This window comes from Jaculus jaculus, chromosome 6 (assembly GCF_020740685.1).
Source record: "Jaculus jaculus isolate mJacJac1 chromosome 6, mJacJac1.mat.Y.cur, whole genome shotgun sequence".
NCBI classification, from domain to species: Eukaryota; Metazoa; Chordata; class Mammalia; order Rodentia; family Dipodidae; genus Jaculus; species Jaculus jaculus.
The window spans coordinates 64,888,160-64,910,104 of NC_059107.1; the positions used below are offsets into that span (position 1 = coordinate 64,888,160).

The following is a 21,945-nucleotide window of genomic DNA, read 5'->3' on the forward strand; positions in this document are numbered from 1 at the left end:
TCATAAGAGACTTGTGAAGCCAAAAGACTAGCAGGAAATGCTGTGACATAAGCAACCATCCACATCAGCCCTTTGGGGTCAATGTACCTTGAGATGGGGAGAAAGGAAATGCTACAAGAGTCCCTGGGAACCTTCATGGGACTGCCTCCACTCAGTTCAGCCATACTTGAAAAGTCAAAGAAGGCTGTGTTGAAGCTCAGAGTCCTGGAGGCAAGTGGGAACTGACAGGGGCAGTACAGTTCCATGTGGCAGCATTGGTAGGGGTGTCTGAGAAAGTGAGAATGTGCTTATGGTGGGGCATTAATAGCATTAGAACAATGACATTTTGATTGTGAGCACAGCTGGATAACGAGGGCTACCTCAATTACATTGTATCATCTAGATATTTCTTCTTAGACTTCTGGGGGAAGTCCTAGGGGAACAAGATTGGTTCTTTCTGCCCACTGAATTCTCTAAAAGCCAGGGAACTCAGAGAAGTCTCCTAAGCTGTGTGTTGTTTAGTGGCTCTTCAGGCATAATCATTAAACATGCTCCAGACTGTTCATTGCTCTGTTAATGCTTTCAACACATTCATCATCACTGTGCATGTGAGAACATGTTTGGTGTTAGGATTCCCATGTGTGAGCATCTTTGCACACACAGCCCTTCCCCAGACAGCATTCTCTTCGTTCCTCACCCCTTAGTCACCCACTGTCTATTCAGGTCCTATGCTGCTTTCCACCATCATGTTTTCAGGAGAGTTACTGCTCTCTGTCCTGCCACTCTTCCTGCTCCATCTCCCCTACTTCTTCCTCCCCTCTTCTTCCTCCCCTCATAATTTTAGGAAATCACCATTTCTTCCACATTTCCCCCCTCCAGTTCATCCTTCCCCCTATCTTTCATCTTTCTCTTTCCATACTCCTCTCCTTCCTTCCCTCACCCCTCCCCATATTTTCAAACAAATGACCTTTTATTCCTCTCTTCCTCTCCCTCCTTTTTATCCTCTTTCTCTTTACAAGTTTTAAGAATACCAAATAGGTTTAATTAAATAAACAGAAAACATATGGTTGTTAACCTTCACAAATTTGAGTGCGCACATGCTCGTATGCACGCGTGTGCATGCGCGTGTGCGCGCACACACACACACACCTAAGTCTCCCACTGTTCAGGACCTTTCTACATGCTTCTATCTTCTCTAACTTGACATAAGCATTATTATTATTATTATTATTATTATTATTATTATTATTGGTTTTTCGAGGTAGGGTCTCACTCTAGCCCCGGCTGACCTGGAATTCACCATGGAGTCTCAGGGTGGCCTCAAACTCACGGCAATCCTCCTACCTCTGCCTCCCAAGTGCTAGGATTAAAGGCGTGCGCCACCACGCCCGGTTGACATAAGCATTATTACCTTCATTCCCAATTGTGCCAATTTATTGTTATTACCTAAGAGGAAAGCCTTCCCAGCAGTTGTCACAAACTACTATCCCTCCATGATCTTGTAAACCAGAGAGGCTGGGCTGTAATATGAGCAGTAATTCAGGATGCCAGTCAGTTCTTTAAATTAACCTATTAATTTTTCTTTCTAAGTCTATGTGAGTGCTGTTGTACAGGTGCCACAGCACATGTCTGGAGGCTGGAAGACAACTTCAGGTGTCGGTTCTTGCTTTCCACTTCTTTAAGGCAGAATCTCTGCATGCCAGGATGACTGGCCCAAAAGTTTTTGATTCTCCTACTCTACCTCTATCTTGCAGCTGGGATTACAGACACGTGTTGCCATGTCTGACTTTTACATGAGTGCTGGGGATCCAAACTCCAGCAAACAGTTTATCCATTTAGCCATCTTTCCAGTCCCTAACCACCACCCCCAAGACAGTCTCACACTGAAGCCCAAGGTTAGCCTGGAATCCATGACAATCCTCCTGCCTCAGCTTCCTCAGTGCTGGGGTTACAAGTTGCTGAGCTTGGCTAACGTGTTTGCTGATATTTCCATTAACTTGTACTCCTAACTGCCATCCCCTCTGAGAAATGGTGGATTCCTTTTTCTGCTTATAGCTAGTACATACAGCAGTTGGCTCATCAGCCAGTGGACTCTCAAGAAGCCAGGAGGCTCTGAGATCCATAAAGGACAGAGCCTTTATTCCTCCTTGTCCTGGTGATTCCTCCCCTGAGGAATAGTTTCTGCTTAGCTTGCGGCAGGTGTGACAGGAAGTGAAAATATTTCCTGAACCCAGACTCTTTGTAAAGCCCTACATGTTCAAGTTTCAAATCTGACACTTTTGGGGTTGGAGAAATGGGTCAGTGGTTTAGGCACTTGTCTGCAAAGCCTAAGGACCCAGGTTCAATTCCCCAGTACCCACGTAGGCCAGATGCACAAGGTGGTATAGTGGCTAGAGACCCTGGTGTGACCATTCTCTCTCTCTCCCTCTCTTTCTCTTTGTTTCTTTCTCTCTTTCTCAAGTAAAATATCTTTAAAAAAAAATCTGACACGATCTGCCTGTGTGTTCCTAGACAATGCACTCCATCTCTGTGAGGTTTTCACATCTATGAAATGGGGATCACAGCTGCTGCACCTCATAGCACTGATTAAAGGTCAGGTAATGTGAATAAATGTTCAGAAGAACTTTGTAAACTGTGCAGGATCAGGAAATATGGGTTATCTCACTCAGTGTGTTCCAATGGCAACACTAGGGGATGTGTCCCATCCTGGGGAATTCCAGTGTCCAGCCCAACCAGAGAAGCAAGTTGCTTGGCTGACTGGCTGGCATCAGCAGGAGGCTGTGATTGCTGGCAGCTAGATCTCAGGTCATATTTAAATGCACGCTAGGACAGCACATTTTTCTCTGGTCTGGGGTGCAGTTCCTGGCCACAGATGAACTCTGTGTCATGGGCAGGAATTGGATAATACAGTGATTTCCTACTAGCTTTTCAAATAGACACAATCAAGTCTGTGCAAATGCTTACAAGGGGGAGATGATCAGGGGAGTTCAATTATCTGAGGGTAAGAAATAAAAAGACAGAATAAGATATCTTCAGAACAGCATAGAAATCAGATGTCATTATGATTAAAACCTAAGTGAATCACATGTATAAAAGTTCAAACACATTTAGGGTTTTCCCATTAAACAAGATAAAATACATGGGCTAGGGAGATGGTGCTTGTCATGCAAATGTGAGGAGCTAAATTCAGATCCCTACAACCCACATAAAAGTTGGGTGTGGTGTCATGCACTTGTAATCCTAGCACTGCAGAGGCAGAGATAAAAGGATCCCTGGGGCTTGCTAATTAACTAGTCTAACAATTGATAAGCTCTGGGTTTAGCAAAAGACCTTATCTCAAAGAATAAGACAAGCTAAAGGGCTTGCTATGCAAGCATGGGGACCAAGCTTTGTCGCCAGCACCTATGTAAATAGGTAAATAGGCCAAATCAGTGAACTCTGGGTTCAGTGAGAGATGCTGCCTCAGAAAATAAGGTGAAGAATGATCTTTGGTAACACTTCATGTCGACCTCTGGCCTCCATGCACATGAGCCCACAGACATAGACACATGCATAACATACCACACACACACGCGCACGCACACACATGCAGCACAGTATTAAAATCTAGGATAAAATATGAAACCTTCCTCATTAAAATTAGCTAAAAATTCATATGGATTCCCGTTTATTCTATTTCTTGTGAGCAGGAATAAAAAGCAACATATGAACAGAGAGCAAGAAAAAAGGCAGAGGAAGAGTCAACAGGAGAGACAGGCAAAGAAGCAGACAATGCAGGATGGGCAAGAGAGAGATGGCCAAAGGAAATGGTCCCCAGAACCCCAACTTGGAGCCCACAATCAATTCTTGCCACTTGGAGTATGAGTCTCCTGATAAGTTGCTACTAACTGGTTTTCTGATCACTTCTCACAGCATCACTCACTCTGTACACCACTTATTTCCCAAAGAGTTTCCACTGGAACTCTGAAAATGTGACGTGGAGGAATGACTTAGGTTTTGGAATTTCTCTGTGCAATCTAAATCTAAATTATACTCTTTATTTATTATTGTGGTACCAGAGAGCGAGCTCAGGACCCGACCATGTGCATCCTAGGCAAGCTTTTTACCACTGAGTCATGCCCCCAGATTCCTTTTTTATATCCTAAAATCTATTGGCTTTTTACCTCTATGTCCCTACTGGTGGAAAATAAAAACTTGGGATAAAAAGAAGTGGAGAGGCCCTGTTGTGGCAAATAGAGGTTCTGTTCTTTTTGGTGACTCCCTGGACCATCCAATCTGAATACTTTTCCTGAAGGCTAAGTGTATGAGCCAAGGTTCTCCAGGATAGAAAGAACCAACAGGATATATGGAGAGATATAGAAAGGTACTTAGGAGGAATGGGCTCAAATCACCCTGGAGGCTGAGAAGTGCAGATCTGATGTCTGCAAGTTGGATGCTTAGAAAAGCCAGTAGTTTCAGTCTAGTGATGCCCAGAGGCCTGAGAACCAGGGGAGACAATGCTGCCAGTCCTGGGTTGAGGCCAAATATCAAAGCAGTGGAAGTTGATAATGTAAATCTCTGCTCCAGTTAGATGACTCAAGATTCAGGGCACCAGGGCTGGGTAAATGATTCAGCAGTTAAAAGTGCTTGCTTGCAAAGCCTGTTGACCTAGGTGTGACTCTCCAGTATGCATGTAAAGCCAGATGCACAAAGTAGTACATGTGTCTGGAGTTTATTTGCTGTGGCAAGAGGCCCTGGCATACCCATTCTCTCTTTCTCTTTCTTGCTTTGCTTACAAATAAATAAATAACTTTTAAAAAGATTCACGGCACCAAACTCAAGGGTAGGAGATAGGTGCCCTAACACCCACAGAAGTAATTCGTCCATCTACAGTGCTGAGGTTCATCTTCTTAGCTTTTTTTTTTTTTAATTTTTATTTATTTATTTGAGAGCAACAGACAGAAAGAAAGAGAGAAAGAGAGAATGGGCGCACCAGGGCTTTCAGCCACTGCAAACGGTCTCCAGACACGTGTGCCCCCTTGTGCACCTGGCTAATATGGGTCCTGGGGAATTGAGCCTCAAACCAAGGTCCTTAGGCTTCACAGGCAAGCACTTAACCACTAAGCAATCTCTCCAGCCCTTCTTAGCTCTTCTCAATTAATGTTTTATTATTTATTTTGTGTGTGTGCATGCATGTTTATGTCTGTTTGTGTTTATGCATGTGAGTGCAAGCGTACATGTGCCACAGCGTGCATGTACAGGTCAGAGAACAACTTTTGGGTCAGTCCTCATCTGTCCACCTTTTTTTTTTTTTTTGGGTTTTTTGAGGTAGGGTCTCACTCTGGTCCAGGCTGACCTGGAATTAACTCTGTAGTCTCAGGGTGGCCTTGAACTCATGGCGATCCTCCTACCTCTGCCTCCCGAGTGCTGGGATTAAAGGCGTGCGCCACCACGCCCGGCTTTCTGTCCACCTTTTTTGAGGTGGGTTTCTTGCTCTGGATTCTTGCTCTGCTGTTCTTCACTGCACTTGAGCTGCTAGGAAATTCTTCTGGTTCAGACTCTCATCTTACTGTTATAGTCAGCATGCTAGGCTGATGGAAGCCTGCTCACCTTTCTGTATAGGGTCTGGGGGTCACACTCCAGCATGCCAGCTTGAGCAGTAAATGCCACTGAACCATCTCCCCAGGGACAGTTTTTTGTTTTTTTTTTTTAGGACAGAGTCTCATATAGCCCAGACTGAGCTCAGACTCTATGTAACTAAGGGTGTCTTTGAACTTCTGATCTTCTTGTTTGCCTCTACCTCCTGAGTGCTGCTATTACAGGCATATGCCACAACACCCAATTTTATGTAGTGCTGGGAGTAGAACTCATAGCTTTGTGCATGCTAGGCAAGCACTCTACTAAGCAGGCTATAGCCCCAGGTTGAAGGTTGATTTTTTTTTTAATTTTTATTTATTTATTTATTGGAGAGGGACAGAGAGAGAGAGAAAGAGGCAGGGGGAGGGGGGAGAATGGGTGCACCAGGGCCTCTAGCCACTGCAGATGAACTCCAGACGTGTGCGCCCCCATTGTGCATCTGGCTAATGTGGGTCCTGAGGAATCGAGCCTTGAACCAGGGTCCTTAGGCTTCACAGGCAAGCACTTAACCGCTAAGCCATCTCTCCAGTCTGAAGCTTGATTTTTTGTAATTCAGTTTCCCCACTCAAATGAAAATATCTTCAGGAAATGACCTCTTAAGACACAGTCTCAAAAATATGCTTCAGCCACCGTGAGACTACATAGTGAACTCCAGATCAGCCTGGGCTAGAGCAAGATCCTACCTTGAAAAACCAATATATATATACTTATGTTTCACCAGCTCTCTGGGTATCCCTTAGCCCAGAGAAATACACACATACAATTAACCATCATACTGAGAAACCATTATGACAAGCAAATGTCACTTTAGACATTACCTGTGATGATGTTAGTAACAGGTTACAGTTGCAGAGGATGACAAAATGGATGTAAATTTGTGGCTCAGATCTCCCATTTTGTACTTTTCATGTGCACAGCACAGCTCTGGCATGGGTATCTCTCACCACAGGCTAATCTCCCTCAGAGCAGACACGGCAGATTTCAAGGCAGAGTCAGAAAAAGACCCCTGCAAGACATTTGCTTATACCCTTCAATAGTCATTGATGACACTAGTAACGAAAAAACGAGCTGACAGGAGAACAAAAACCTCTGCCCCAACAAGCTATATGCACGCTGGGGGTGTTTGGCCTGTATCGCTTTAGCCCCATCTTTCTAAATTAAGCAAACACTGTTACCACCTATCCCAGAAGGGGTCACAGATGATGACAGCAGAGAGACAGTCACTATGCATGGACTCTGATACAGACTCTGATATATACCTTACATCATCTCATTTAATATACACATCGTCTCTGTGTGCTGCAATATATTATGAAAACATTTTGCAGGAAACTACAATAAGGAAGATTCAGAAAGCTGGGCTGGCCACTAATGCCAGGGCTGGTATTTGAACCCAGGCATTCATCTACACAGTGTACACCAGCTCTTTAGCTCTCCAGCTCTCCACGGGTTCCTTCCCCAGGGTCTTGGGCAGTCTTTCAATACAGATCACCTCAGCTTTCAGGATTTCCAGACTTCTTATGTCTGATAAACTTCTGTCCCATGGTAGGTTTAGTTTCCTAAGAGGCAGGGACTAAATGAGTATCTGAAATAATGTATCTGACAAAGTGTATTCCAAGGTTGTGGAGACTGATAGAAAACAGGGAGGGAGCAGAGTGTGATCCTGTAAAATGGGTGCTTCAGCCTATATGAGTGTATTACAAAAGGTCAAAGGTCAACTGGTCCAGCTGACCAAGGGACTGGGAATGGCCCTATTTCCTGGGAAATGAATGAACAATTCAAGGGCCACTTCAGTCATTGCTACTTCTTAACCTTTAAGCCATGAATCTAAATCAAATACTAAACAAGGGAAACTCTATGGCCTTCTCTAGGCAATCTAGTCTGATTGATTTTAATTTGCAGAAGATGCCAAAAAACTTCCCCAACCTTCAACAATTTGTTGTTTCGTAAAAAAACCAAACAGGGGAAACTCAAATGTTTTTGCTGTCTCATTTTGACATTTCTAATCCAAAGTAAACAAGAGACCTCTATCCTTTGTGTTGGACAGAGTCAAACACAGGGCCCTTGTTCCATAGGCAGTACTGGCTATCACTGCCAGCTCACAGAGGCCTCTGTGTCCAGGAGCAAGATGGGTTCCAGAGGCACATGATTTCTGCCCAGCAGGGGCAGCAGAGCCAGAGTGTCCAGCTCAGGATCCTTTCTATATTTGCATTCTTGTTTGCTCTCAGAGGAACAAGTCCAATGTTTAAATATGAAAAATGTGTAATGCTAATTTAACAGTGTCCTTTGTGCCAATGAAGTGTCCCATATCTCACTAAGAACTTGTCCAGTGACTCTAGACTTAATTTTAAGTTTAACCTTTGATTTTAAAACGTAATTTACTTGTGTTCACAAAGCGCTGCTTGAATTACTGTAACAACTCTACCTGACCCTGGCACCTGTGAATGCCAGGAAAGCACTCTACCAACCAAGCCACATCTAGCACTTGGTCTTGATTTGCTAACATTTTATTTATCTTTTTCATCTATACTTTTAAGTTAGATTAGTCTTTGGTCCATCTCCCCCCGCCCCCTCCACCACTTTTTATTTTTTCTAAATTTGTATGGGTATGTTTGTGTGTGTTGGTGCATGTGTGTGCACATGGAGGCCAGAGGACAACCTAGCTATTGTTCCTCAGGAAGACTGTCCACCTTCTCGGAGAGACTCTCTCATTGGCCTAGAACTCATCAAGTAGGCTTCACTGGCTCACTAGTGAACTCCAGGGATCTGTCTGCTTGTATCCCCCTAGCACTGCTGGGGTTACAAGAACAGGCCACCATGCCTATTTTGTTTTTTGTTTTCTTAATGGGTTCAGGAGATCAAACTTAGATATTCATATTTGCAAGGCAAGCACTTGACCAACTAAGCTATGTCTCCAGCTCATTTTGTTGTTTTGGAGCATCAGGGTTATTTTAGTTTTTAAAACTGAATTGGAACTGTTTCCATCCTCTTTTATGTTCTAGGTGGCTTTCAGGGTCCACTGCTGGTTAAATACCATTAATGACTTTTCTCTCCTAGCAGACTACATAGCTCATGACAGCTAGGCAATAGAGCAGAGGCTTCCAGCTTAGTTCCAGTGAGATTTCTCAGCCCAAACATGTGGTATATTAAGCAATAAGGTCTTCACCATGTAGTTCTGGTAGGCAACCAAGATCCTTGGCATCAGTCTGTATTGTTTTGGAAGCTTCAGGGGTCTTTCTGAGCAACAACTTACTGGGAGATATCCCTGGCACTGAAATTTTCTTCTAATAATCTATGGCCTCAGGGAATAGCATTATCTACTACTATAAGGTATTTTTGCACAAACTCTCTTTTATATTTTTTTATATTTTATATTTTATAATTATACACATGTATAATTTAGCTAGTGAAAATGAAGGTTTCAATATGGTTTAGTCATAGCATCTTAAAATGTTTTTAGCATTGAGAAGTGATTTTAATATTTTGTAAGTAAATCACAGAGCTTTAAGAATGATTACAATCTAAGTAAAAGCCATTCTAATGACATTGAAATGTCATGTTGATTAAAGCAACACTTTAAACTATAAATGCCATGTTGTTACACATCCTGCCTATCCTCAAGGATGACAGAGAAGTATTCTCCTGCTATCTGGAAACAGCTACTACCATGTCAACCAGTCCCTAGGAGTGGCTAGACAGACATACTGTAGGAATTACTAAATCCACCTAGCACCCATTTCAATTGTGATTTATCCAGATCAATAGAGAGCCCCCCCGGGCAGCATGAGAGAACATGCATGGATCCAGCCAGGCACAATCACAACAGAGCACACACTTCCTGGAGTGTATCTGGGGAAACAGGACTATGCTGACCACTGTGCTGCCCTACCTTCATGACAGAGCATTGTTTAAAACATGCCAGGTGGAAAACTGGAATTAGGAGCTGTGTAACATGAAAGAATTGAAATATGAATATTTGGAATATGTATATTTTAAATATGGGAAATACAAATATTGATCAGCAAAGCAGGATTAAGTGTTTCCTAGAACTTCACAAATTTGGAGATCCACTAGTAAATTTTTTTAGCTTCTCTATCATGAGTGGGTTGGGAAGAGAAACAAGGTTGGGGTCCTGGCTAGATGAGGTGTCTTTAGATGAAGTCTATCAAATCCCTAGTTTCCAACCCATTTCTCATGCAAAAACCAAGTCTCCCCCAGCTATGGTCCATCCCAGCACTCAGTAAACAGCCACAGGGCCCAATCCCTACACAAGACAGGCCTCTAGAGGGACCTCATGTAGTGTGGGCCTTCGAAGGCATGAAGCTGGAACATTCTTGCTAAAGCTCTCCCCCCTTTCTACTCACCAACTTTCTCAACATGTAGAAAAATAGGCCATCTATAGATTTTTCTGGCAATAAATATATTTGAACACTAAAAACACATCTCTTAATAAATACAAGCCACCTCCATTCACACACCACTGTTTTGTCTTCTTAAAGTTTTAAAAGTAAAGCCTAAAGTTTTTGAGGCCCAGGTCAATTCCTTCTCCACATATCACTATAAAAACCAAACAGGAATGAAAATGAGCTCTCTGATCCGGCATATTCCTGAAGCGTCTTTTTTTTTTTTTCTTTTTTGAGAGGTAGAGAGAGAAAGAGGCAGACACAGACACATACACACACACACACACACACAGGGAGAGAGACACAGAGAGAGAATGAGAGAGAATGGGCATGCCAGGGCTTTCAGCCACTGCAAATGAAGTGTGTCCCCTTGTTAGCATGTACAAGATTATTTGTTTTTGAAGAATACTTTTAGAATTTTGATGGGAATTGCTTTAAACCTAGAGATGGCTTTTGTTAGGATAGACATTTTCACAATATTGATTCTTACAATACATTAACATGGGATGCCTTTCCATTTCCTAGTGTCAAAAGAGGAGACTGGAGAATTGCTGGGGCTCACTGGTCAGCTACTATGAGTGGAAACAGCAGCTCCAGGTTAGTAAGAGACTGTCTCAAGGAAACATGCAGATATATGGGGGGGGGGGGGAAGAGGACACATGATGATCTTCTCTGGCTTTCACATGGTGCATGTGCACCTTACCCCTGTGGTGCTTTGATTCAGGTGTCCCCCATAAACTTAGGTGTTCTGAATGCTAGGTTCCCAGCTGATGGAGATTTTGCAATTAATACCTTCTGGAGACAGTGCACTGGGCAGGCTTATAGGCGTTATAGCCATTCCCCTTGCCAGTGTTTGGCACACTCTCCTGTTGCTATTGTCCACCTGATGTTGGCCAGGGGATGATGTCCACCCTTTGTTCATGCCATCATTTTCCCTGCCATTATGGAGCTTCGCCCTCAAGCCAGTAAGCCAAAATAAACCTCTTTTTCCCACAAATTGCTCTTGGTTGGGTGATTTCTACCAGTAATGCGAACCTGACTGCAACATTCTCACACAAGCATATATCCCCCTTAACACAAGAAGCCATTACCTCCACTCTTTTATACCACTATGTTTTCCCAGTTTCTATGACAAGTCTGAGCTCATTTGGTCAAATTTGGCAAAATTTAAGCCTTGTAGTATCCCCTATTGAGTATCTTTACTGGTGATTTCTCTTTCTCCCATTGAACTGCACGCAGAATGGCTTCTTCCAGCTTTCTGTCAGCTGCTCTACATGGAGATTACTAGCTCAGTTCCAGCAGGACTTCTCAGTGACCTTTCAGCCCAAGTATGTGGAGTCTTCAGCAATAGGGTCTTACCATCTATTCCTGGTGGGAAAACAAGGGACTTGGCAATGGCCTGTAATGTTTTGGGGGCATCGGTGACCTCCCTGGCCAACAACTCACTAGAAGGTATCCCATCCCCGGCACTGGAAATTTTCTATCAACAATCTATGGCTCCTTGAGTTTTCCACTGTCCAAAAGAGTAGGATTCCATATGATTTATTTATACCCTCTTAGATTTTGATTAGGCCTCCCTCCACCTTTCCTTTACTCAATCTCTTCCCCTGACCTCACTTGGGCCTTTTCACGCCCATTAATCTATTCTTCTACTTACATATATACAGTACCATCCTATTAAGTACCCTGCTCCCTTCCTTTCTATTCCCTTTATATCTCCTTTCTAGCTTACTGGCCTTTGCTACTGAGTTTTCTTCCTACTCACACAGAAAGCCAATCATCTATAGCTAGAATCCACATATGAGAGAGAACATGTGACATTTGGCTTTTTGAGCCTGGGTTACCTCACTTAGTACAACCCTTTCCAGATCCATCCATTTTCCTGCAATTTTCATAACTTCATTTTTCTTTATCACTGAGTAGAACTCCATTGTGTAAATTGGCTATATCTTCATTATCCACTCATCAGTTGAGGGACATCTAGGCTGGTTCCATTTCCCAGCTATTGTGATAAACAAAAATCTTATCCTAATATTTCCACAAACTTAATGAGTTAAGTATTAGCTTTACTATAGATGTGGAAACAGGCAACAGAGCAGAGAAACATACACACAAGGTCCAGGGAAGCCTTGAAACCATCTTTCAAAACTTTCAAAATTGGCTCTGCCACTGGTTAGCTGAGTAAATATAAGTTATTAAACTCTTTTAGTCCCAGTGGTTGCCATATAAGCAGGGGGCAAGAAGCAGCTTATAAAATTGTGTTAAATGAGATACATAAATGCCAAATATGGAGCATGGATGATTCATGGTATTATATTTTCTCCTAAATCAACTGATAAATGCTCAAAAATCATTTTAACTTAGTTTACACAAAAATGTTTATGTTAAAAATAATACCAAGCACAGAGTGGTGGCTCATGCCTATAATCCCAACACTTGACAGAGGCAGAAGGATCAGAATTCTGTCCAAGGCCACCTTCAGAAACACTGAGTTCAAGACCAGCCAGGGCTACACAAGACCTTGTCTCAAAACAAACAAACAAACAAAAAACCTACAAGGCCTGGAGAGATGGCTTAGCGGTTAAGGTGCTTGCCCGCAACGCCAAAGGACCTCGGTTCGATTCCCCAGTACCCACGTAAGCCAGATGCATATGGCGGTTCATGCATCTAGAGTTTGTTTGCAGTGGCTGGAAGCCCTGGCATGCCCATTCTCTCTCTCTGCCTCTTACCTGCTCTCAAATAAATAAAAATAAAAATAAAATAAAAACCTTAGAAAAAACAAAACAATACAAAATCTTACAACAATGAACAAAACTTAATCCTTGTTTGACAAGAATGAACTGAAAAGTTCTAAAACTACATATATAAGCAACAACTTGAGAAAATCTTGGGGAGAATTAATGATTTTCAAGTTTCTATAATATCCTGATTTCTATAATAGCATTTGAGACTCTGAGGCAGGTGGCTTAAGGCAAGCCTGGGCTCCAGTGAGACCTTGTCTCAGAAAAAAAAAAAGTACTTGCTACTTGCAAGATGGCAAGTTATCTCCTGATTTAAAAGATGTTCCAGTGAACCCGGCATAGTAACACACACCTTTAATCTCAGCACTTGGGAGGCAGAGGTAATTCCAGGTCAGCCTGAGCCAGCAAGACCCTACCTTAGAAAACCAAAAAAAAGTTCCAGCCCTTTTGGGGTTCTGTTTATTGGTTTGATTCTGCTGCTACTTCTTTTGGTCTGGTCTGTGTGGCAGAGCCAAAGAGAAGAGAATCTGCTGCTGGGTCTCCAGATAGCCAGCCACCAACCCCACCTTCCCACACTACACATGCTCCAGGAAGAAGCCAGGTCTTCTAGCACAGATTTTTTTTTTAAATTTTATTTTGTAATATTTTTTTGAGACAGACAATGAGTATGGGAGTGACAGAGCCTCCTGTCACTGCAAACAAACTCCAGACACATATGCCACTTTGTGCATCTGGCTTTATGTGGGTACTAGGGAATTAAACCCAGGCCATTATGCTTTGCAAGAAAGTGCCTTTAACTGCTCCCCATTCCCAGATCCCTTACCCTCTGTAGCCAAGGCCTAGACAGGGAAACCCTCGGATTAGGTAAAGGCAAACTGAAGGAATTAAGGGACACATATGCGTTGGACTGAGGAAACAATGCACCTCCAAACTAACCATGAGATGCTCACCCCACCAGGCAGATCATCAAGGACTGAAGGAAACAAAATATCCTCTGGAAAATGTAATGAAGGGATGATTTGTCAATGTAAATTTACATCCTTTCAAAATCCCTTTGCACATGGGTATTGCTGACCTGTTTCAGATCTTAAATGTTCCTGCAAAAGTTCATGTGTTGAAGGCATGTCCCCCTCCCCCACCGCTGTTGGCACCAGTAGAGTAGCAAGACTTCAAGAGGGTCCCTGTAGTAGGAAGTTAGGGGTGTGTGTGTGTGGGGGGGTGTAATCTTGAAGGTTATATTAGGCTCTCTCTCTCTCTTCACTTTCTTCCAGCTGCCATGCACTCCTCATAATGAAGTTCTACCTTCTTACAGACACAAAGTGACACAAATGAGCTGCCATGAACTGAAAACATGAGCCAAAATAAATCTTACCTCATTTAAAGCTGTTTATTTTGGGCATTTTGTCACAGCAACATAAGGCCATCACCGTGCCCAACTGAGTCTAGTGGCCTGGTGCCTCCTTTGAGAATCTAGGTCTTTGAGCTTCCTGTCAAGACACAGCAAGGCATCCCCAACAGCTCCTAGAATCATGGGGTCTACTCCTGAGAACAGATGGAAGGAGACAGGTGTCTGAGAGTTCTATGGTTGGTCACTGTTCTGCAGCTTCTGGGTGGTTCCTAATACACCATGACACTGTACTTTCTTTTCCCTCCACCCCCAATTCCAGCATGGGTCTGCTCAAAGCCACAAATCCTGAAAGGGCCACCTAAGTGACTACAAACTCTTGCCCTACACTCGAATGCATGTTACCCGGCTCTTGGTGTAGTCTTGGGACATCACTACTTAGGTTGTCCGTAGACAGTAACCCATCTTCATAGGCGACGCCAGTTCTTAAGTCCAGAGACTTCCAGATCCAGATCTTCACAATATGCTCGCTTGGGGACGCAGGGTAGCTTGTCCGGGCTCCCTGGGGTCAGGCGGTCCCAGAGTGGAGGAGGGTGGGAGCACAGGTGGAAAACCAAACTTAACACAAGCTTGGCCTGATTAGTGAGCGCACTTTTCTTGGGCCAAGTCTTGGCAGGTGGTTGATGACGCTCTTGGGTCCAGTTTTACACCGCTTTCTCAGACCCTGGCTCCGCAGCGGCCTTTGGCACCGGGGTCCCCGGCCTGGGCAGCTCCGCTCCGCCGCCTACAGCTCGGATGCCGCCACTGCGGAGCCCGAGCCAGAGCCTCCGCGGCCCGCGGGCACCCGGGCACTCTGGGGTGGAGACTGAAACCAGGCGCTTCCTGCCTTCCCGCGGGCCAGGTGACTGGCAGGCGGCGGGTCGGGGGTGCCGGCTCGGCCCCGCCCTCCGCGCCCTCCCGGGCGCCCCCGGGGGAAGGTGGTCCGCCGCCGGTCGCGGAGGGGCGGAGAGGTGGCGGAACCTCCTTCCCATTTCCGCCGCGGGCAGCGTGCGGGCGAGTGCCACCGGGAGGCGCGGCTACCCCGCCCGCGCGCCGGGGGCCGGCCCCGTCCGCCTGCGCCTTTTTCCCCAAGCCGGGGCGCCGCGCGGCCACTCGCCGCCGCCGGGAGCGCGGTGGCTGCAGCGCCCGCCGTCCAGAAGATGGTCCCCGCGGCCCGACAGCCCGCCCTGCTCGCGCTGAGTACGTACGCGGGGCGCCCGGCGCGTTCCTGGGGAGGGTCGCGTCCGCCCGGGACGCGGGAGGCGGGCGCCGCGGCCCTCGCTCGTGCGTGCGCTCGGGCTCAACTTCAGTCGCGCGGCGTCCGCTGCCGCCCCGCCCCGCCCCGCACACCTGGCCGTCGCCGAGCCGGCTCCCGCGGCCACCCGGGCGCGGGCACCGCCTGCGCCGCCGAGTCCCGGCGGACCCCAGCCCGCGCCCCGCGGCGCCCGCGCCTCCCACCTCCGGGCGCTGGCACTCCGGGTGGGTCTCGGCTGTTCGATGGTTCTCAGTGAACTTCCGAGGGCGGAGGCTGCCGACTCCGGGAAAGCAGGGGCGAGCCCAGCCGAGCGTGGCGGGTCTCCTTTGGGTCGGCGCCTGGACGCGGGCGCGCGTGGGGGCGGGGAGCGCTCGGCGCGCTCACTCGTGGGTCGGGCGGCAGGTGGCGTCCCTCAGTTTCTCGCGGGTGTCTGTCGGCCCAGGCGTAGCCCCTCCGGCCTCGCTTTCCCGGCCCGTCCCGGTCTCTTGTCAGTGGCGTGGTGGTTGCTGCTGCCGCCTCCGTGAAGGCTCGTGGACAGCCGCATTGAAAACCCGTGCAGAGTTCTTGCATCAGGGTCTGGCGAGCCGGGAGGAAAGCTTCGGAACCCCTCCCCAAAATACGCCCTGGGCTGCAGCTGCTTCCTGTCCGCGTGCCATGGTGGGGTTCCCAGACCCGCGGGCAACACTGCCCTCCAAATGCCCGTTGAGAGGGCGGTGGGGGGGGGGGGCGTCATCCTGAGATGCTTGAGCCTCTCCGTGAAGCTCACCCACAGGTGACCCGGCTTGAGGCCGCTCTCCGTCTTTTTTCCAAGAACTGCATTTTGAGTGTTGGTTGACTTTGTTTTGCTTTCAAATATGTTTAAAAAGGCAGTGACGTACGTAGTGAGAAGCCTCCAGATAGCTTCCCTGTCCTAATGTTGTCTACAAATAACAGTAGTAATAATAATAGTTGGAACTACGTGGGTACTTGGCCTGGATTGGGTACTCTATTTAGTTTTCATACTCACCTGAAGAAGGAATCATTCTCATTCCGTTTATAAGGGAGGGAAGGCCAGCCCACGGTCCATAGATAGCCTTACTAACCATTAGCATGGCAGAACTGTGAATGTGAAAATCGTTTAACTTGTGCCCACCATAGTCCATCTCTCAGTTCCAGACTTTGCATTAAAGGAGACATAATGCAGACACTTGAAACTTGCTGTTAGAGCAGACTGCCACCGAACTACAGGATCTCAAGGTAGTTACCCAGTGACAATGATGAGAAAGGACACCGAAAGTTGCCCTGCACACAAACAGCCTCTGTGGTAACGCTCAGCCATGAACACAGATCTTCTTCACCATTTTTTTTTTTTTTTCTTTTGAGAATGTTGTTTCAGCTTGATCTTTGTGTCCTTCTTAAGAAAAAGAGATATACTGGGCTGGAGAGATTGCTTAGTGGTTAAGGCACTTGTTAAGCCTAAGGACCCAGGTTTGATTCTCCAGGTCCCACAAAAGCCAGATGCACAAGGTGGTGCATACGTCTGGAGTTCGTTTGCAGTGGCTGGAGGCCCTAGTGTGCCTGTTCTCTCTATTTCTTTCTCTTTCTCTGTACCAAATTAAGAAAAGAAAAAGAAAAGAAGATGTGTAAACATAAAAGGATTGATGGTTCTGTAAGAGCCAGCTCATACATTCCAAAATATGAAAAAGGGGGTGGACCAGGGTAGTAGGAGGAATTTACACCATTAAGGGTTCCCTTTTCTTTATATTCTTTTGAAGAAAAACCAGAGTTCCTTCAGCTGCTGCCTCCCACGTGTCTCTAATTTGGCATATTTCCTGCAAAGCTCCATGCAGATCAGCCCTTGTTCTATCTACAAGCAAGATCTAGAAAACCTGAGGCTAGTCTGAGAAAGGCCTGGCTGCCTAGGCTTGAATACCTACAGCCTGAGCACTGATTAATATTTTGAGGGACTGAGTGTGGAGGCTGCCACCCAAATGGAAACCTTGGAAACATAAGACAGACTCCTGTGGTGTCTGCTTTCTCATGTCCACTGTGTTGCAGGCAGAAGACCCCACCGTGGCTTGGCTTCCTGGTCCATTCTTTTCTGTGTCCAGGGAACAAGATGCAAGTTAACTTACCTTTTCAGCACCTTGTTTTTCTCTTCTGTGAAATGGGGATATCAAAAGGGGCTCCTGAATATACTTTATGTAGTCTGATGCCTGATATGTAGTAAGACCTTAATTAACCTTAACACCACCATCACCATTGCTGGTTCTCAGAACCTCGTAAAATCCCAGACACCAAGGCAGTTTGTGTGAGTTCAGTGACTAAAATGCTGTTCATTTTACCTGAGCTCACCTGCCTATTTTGCATCCTCTGCCAGGAAACATACCTTGTGCTCAGTATCCCTTGACAGGTGACAAACAAGCTTAGGAGTCCCCCCCACCCCCGCTTTTGAAGGTAGGATCTCACTCTAGCCCAGGCTGACATGGAATTCACAGGGTGGCCTCACAGTCACGGGGATCCACCTACCTCTGCCTCCTGAGTGCTGGGATTAAAGGCATGTGCCATCATGGAGCTCTTTTTTTTTTTTTTTTTTAATATTTATTTGAGAGAGGGTGAAGGGGAAAGAGAGTGAGGGAATGAGTATTGATGCACTAGGGCCTTCTGCTGCTGCAGACGATCTCCAGACACGTGTGCCACTTTTTCTAGCTTTATGTGCGTACTGGGGAATCGAACCTGGGTTGTCAAGCTTTGCAAGCAAGGCCTTTGACCACTGAACCATCTCTCTAGCCCCCTGTTCTTTTGGACATCCTGAATTTTTTCAAGTTTTAATGCCAAGCATTTGTGACTGCTCTTTAATATTTAGCAACCAGTTGTTTGTACTGAGGTAGGCACCTAAGTCATGGCCTTCTCTTCTGTAAAGTAGGACTAATAAAACTGTCCCTACCTACGAGCAGTTGAGAATCCAATGAGATGGTAAACAAGGAAGCTATTTATAAATCATATAAGTAATTAGGCTGGGGTGTGGCTCAGGAAAGAGCCCTTGATTAGCATGCTCAAGGTCCTGGGTTCCATGTCTAGGACTGCAGAATAAATAAATAAATGCTATATAGAAAAAGAAATCAATTTAATGATGTAGCTTTGAGTTTAATAATCCAGAGATAAAGCTTATTTTCACAGTATCTCCTGTAGGTGAGGACTGGTTGTAGACCTTAGAGAAGGATGTCATAAAATGGGTGGGCGGAGGTGGAAGAAGTGACCTTTCTTTTGGAATCCTTGGGGAGGGATTAGGAAGGATGTTGAAGTAAGGCGTTTCTTGTCTCCATTACGTGGAAATGTTGTCTTTCAGGCAGACCGTAGAGGCTTGACTAGGGCACATGCTTTCCATACTGGGCAGTTCCAGTTAGGGTGTGCTCACTCAGAGTGAGGACTGGAGAGGTGTGGATGGACTCCTCTGATGCTGCTTCCCTATTTGCTTTTCCAAAATTTGGTTTCCTCAGGATAATGTGACCTTTTTATGAATAATGTCCTCTGCAAAGGGGACTTTTCCTCTGAAAGTAAAAGATGCTTCATGTTGCTGTTGCTGTGGTAACATGACACACAGATGACTTTTCCACTGGACTTATCTCTAACGACCTTTTTAAAGTGTGTTTTGAAAAAGGTTCTAGTCGCCACATTGGCCACTAACGGGTGGGCATCGGGTCAGCCAGTGTTAGAATGGCTTGAACACAGTGAAGTAGACATCTGTTCCACACTGAACCTCCTTAACAGCTTCCACAGCAATGTTCAAATCCGAATGACCTAGAACATGGACAGGACAGTTTGCACATCCATGTTCCCAGGTGTGGCTTGCACACCTGGAGGGAGCACTTGGGGAGTCACTGCTGCTCTGGCAGCTGCTACTGGGAATCTTTTGCTCCATGTAAAACATGTCTGATATTTTAACTGCACTTGAGGATTTAGGAGCCATTATGAAAGGCGCTTTTGGCCTGTCTTGCCCCAGGGGCAATTAGAGTCTTTGCTTAGAGCTTTGTCATTTTTTGTATTCTTTTTAAAAAATATTTTATTTATTTGCAAGGAGAGAGAAAGGCAGACAGACACAATGGGTGTGCCAGGGCTTCTAGCTACTGCAAATGAACTCTAGATGAATGTGCCACTTCATGCATCTGTTTTTATGTGAGTACTGGGGCATTGAACTCCAGTGATTAAGCTTTGCAGGCAAGTGCTTTAACCATTGAACCATCTCTCCAGCCCATTTTTACTGTGTTATTGGACTTAAGTTTACCAACCCTAATCATCTCATACTTTAATTACCAAAAAATGAGCATTGTTTTGTTGTCATTTCAGTTATTTTTGATTGCCTAACTTTAAAATATGAACTTAATTTAATGGTAAAGGATTAATATATTTAGGATTATTTGTAGATAGAGCATTGGTGGACCTTCACAGTGACTTTTGGTTTTGGTTAGCTTTTATGTGTGGAGGGAGAGTGGGGTATAAGTGTATACAGGTGCATATGTGGAGGCCAGAGGACACCCTTAGATTTGAGGAAGGGTCTCTCACTGGCCTAAAGCTTGCCAAGTAGTCTAGACTGGCTGGCCAGTGAGCGTTAGGGATCTTCCAGTCTCTACCTCTCCAGTGCTAGGATTACAAGTATGCTGCCACATCTGGCTTTTATGTGGGTTCAGGGGTTCCAACCTGGATCTTCATGATTTCAAGGCAAACATTTTAACAACTGAGCTATATCCTCAGGCCCTGGTTAGCTGTTTTTTTTTTAAAAAAAAATTATTTACTTGAGAGAGAGAGAGGCAGAAGAAAACTAAGAATGAGCGTGCCAAGGCCTCCTCCTGCTGTAAATGAACTCCAGACACATGTGCCACCTGGCTTTACATGGTGTTGTAGTCAGGTTCACATTGCTAGCAGCAATCACCCGGCCAAGTGCAGTTTGTGGGAAAAAGGGTTTATTTTGGCTTACAGACTTGAAGGGAAGCTCTATGATGACAGGGCAAAACAATAGCATGAGCAGAGGGTGGACGTCACCTCCTGGCCAGCATAAAGTGAACAATAGCAGCAGGAGAGTGTGCCAAACACTGGCAAGGGGAAACTGGCTATAACACCCATAAGCCCACCCCCAACAATATACTGCCTTCAAGAAGCATTAATTCCCAAATCTCCATTCCACCATTCAGAATACCTGAGTTTATGGGGGACACCTGAATCAAACCACCACATTCTGCTTCTGGCTCCCATAATCTACAATATCTACACATATAAAATACAATGCATTCAGTTCAACTTTTTTAAAGTCCCCATAGTTATTTTCAATCCTAATGATGTTCAAACATCCCCATAATCCAAGATCTTTTAACTGAGCCATAATATCAACCCCCCCAAACCCCATAATGGAACAGAATAAACATTCACACTGCAAAAGATGGCATTGGGCGTAGCAAAGAAATATTCAACCAATACAAGATTTAAAACAACCAGGGCAAACATCAAACTCTGTAGCTTCAAGTCCAACAATTCTAGCAAGTGACAAATCTCCAAGTCCTTTAATTCTAACTAGCAAGTCTCTGGAGTTCCAACTCTGCCCCTCCAGCTAGGCTACTCACAGTCCTGAAAAACCTCATCTGTGACCTGAAGCTTTCCTTAGCAGCCATCTCATGGTCCCAGCATCTCTACTGGGTCTCCATTGCAACCCGTGGTTCATCCTCACAGCTCCGTTGGGTCTCCATGCAGGCATCCAGCAATCCTGCTTCACACTGCCCATGGCCATTTCCAAAACACGAGACCTTGTTGCAAATTCAATGACCCTCTCTTTCTTGCATTTCTTGTACTTCATAATACCAGTTAGGACTCCCAATTTGTTAATCTGGCGGGGGGAGGGTAAAGCAGACTTTGAAGAACAGGACACTCCTTCAAAAGAGCGTGCATTCTTCCTGTTGCCACAGTGCAGGTCAGGTGGCTCAATCTCAAAGGTTGTAATCTCATATAATTGCAGCTGAATGGGCAGAATTTTCAGCCCAAAGATTTCATTTCTGTGCTATATCCCTCTACTCTCACAAGTCCATTTCTACACAAAGCAACCCTGCACAAATTCTCAGGACAGGGGCATAACAGCAAGCTGCCCACACAAACTGCTATCCCAGTCCAAGCAAAGCTCGTTCTCATCCTCATAAGCCAAACCTCACAGTCCATAGTTCTTAGTACATTCAGGTCTTTTAACTCTGACCAGAATAGTCCATCAAGCTGTACTTACAGCACTGTCAGGCATCTGTTAGGCCAAGGTTTCAAATCCTTCCACATCCCTCTTAAAAATCAGCTCCAAAAGGCCAAAGCCACGCAGTTCGGTGTCTAGCAGCAACCTTACTCTCAGTACCACTTTTCTGTTGCAGTCAGGTTCGCATTGCTGGTAGAAATCACCTAACCAAGAACAGCTTGTGGGAAAAGAGGTTTATTTTGGCTTACAGACTTGAGGGGAAGCTCCACAATGGCAGAGGAAAATGATGGCATGAGCAGAGGCTAGACATCATCCCTTGGCCAACATAAGGTGGACAATAACAACAGGAGAGTGTGCCAAATGCC

The 21,945-nt window shown here is 45.4% G+C and overlaps 1 protein-coding gene across 1 annotated transcript in view; it reads left to right on the forward strand.

Moving 5' to 3' along the window:
* The first annotated feature begins 15,235 nt into the window (after positions 1-15,235).
* Tgfa (transforming growth factor alpha) overlaps positions 15,236-21,945 on the forward strand; it is a 135,630-nt gene continuing 128,920 nt past the window's right edge. Inside the window, exon 1 of the mRNA XM_045153630.1 lies at positions 15,236-15,323. Within this exon, the coding sequence (XP_045009565.1) occupies positions 15,284-15,323 (40 nt within the window). The 5' untranslated portion in view covers positions 15,236-15,283. The remainder of the gene's footprint in view (positions 15,324-21,945) is intronic.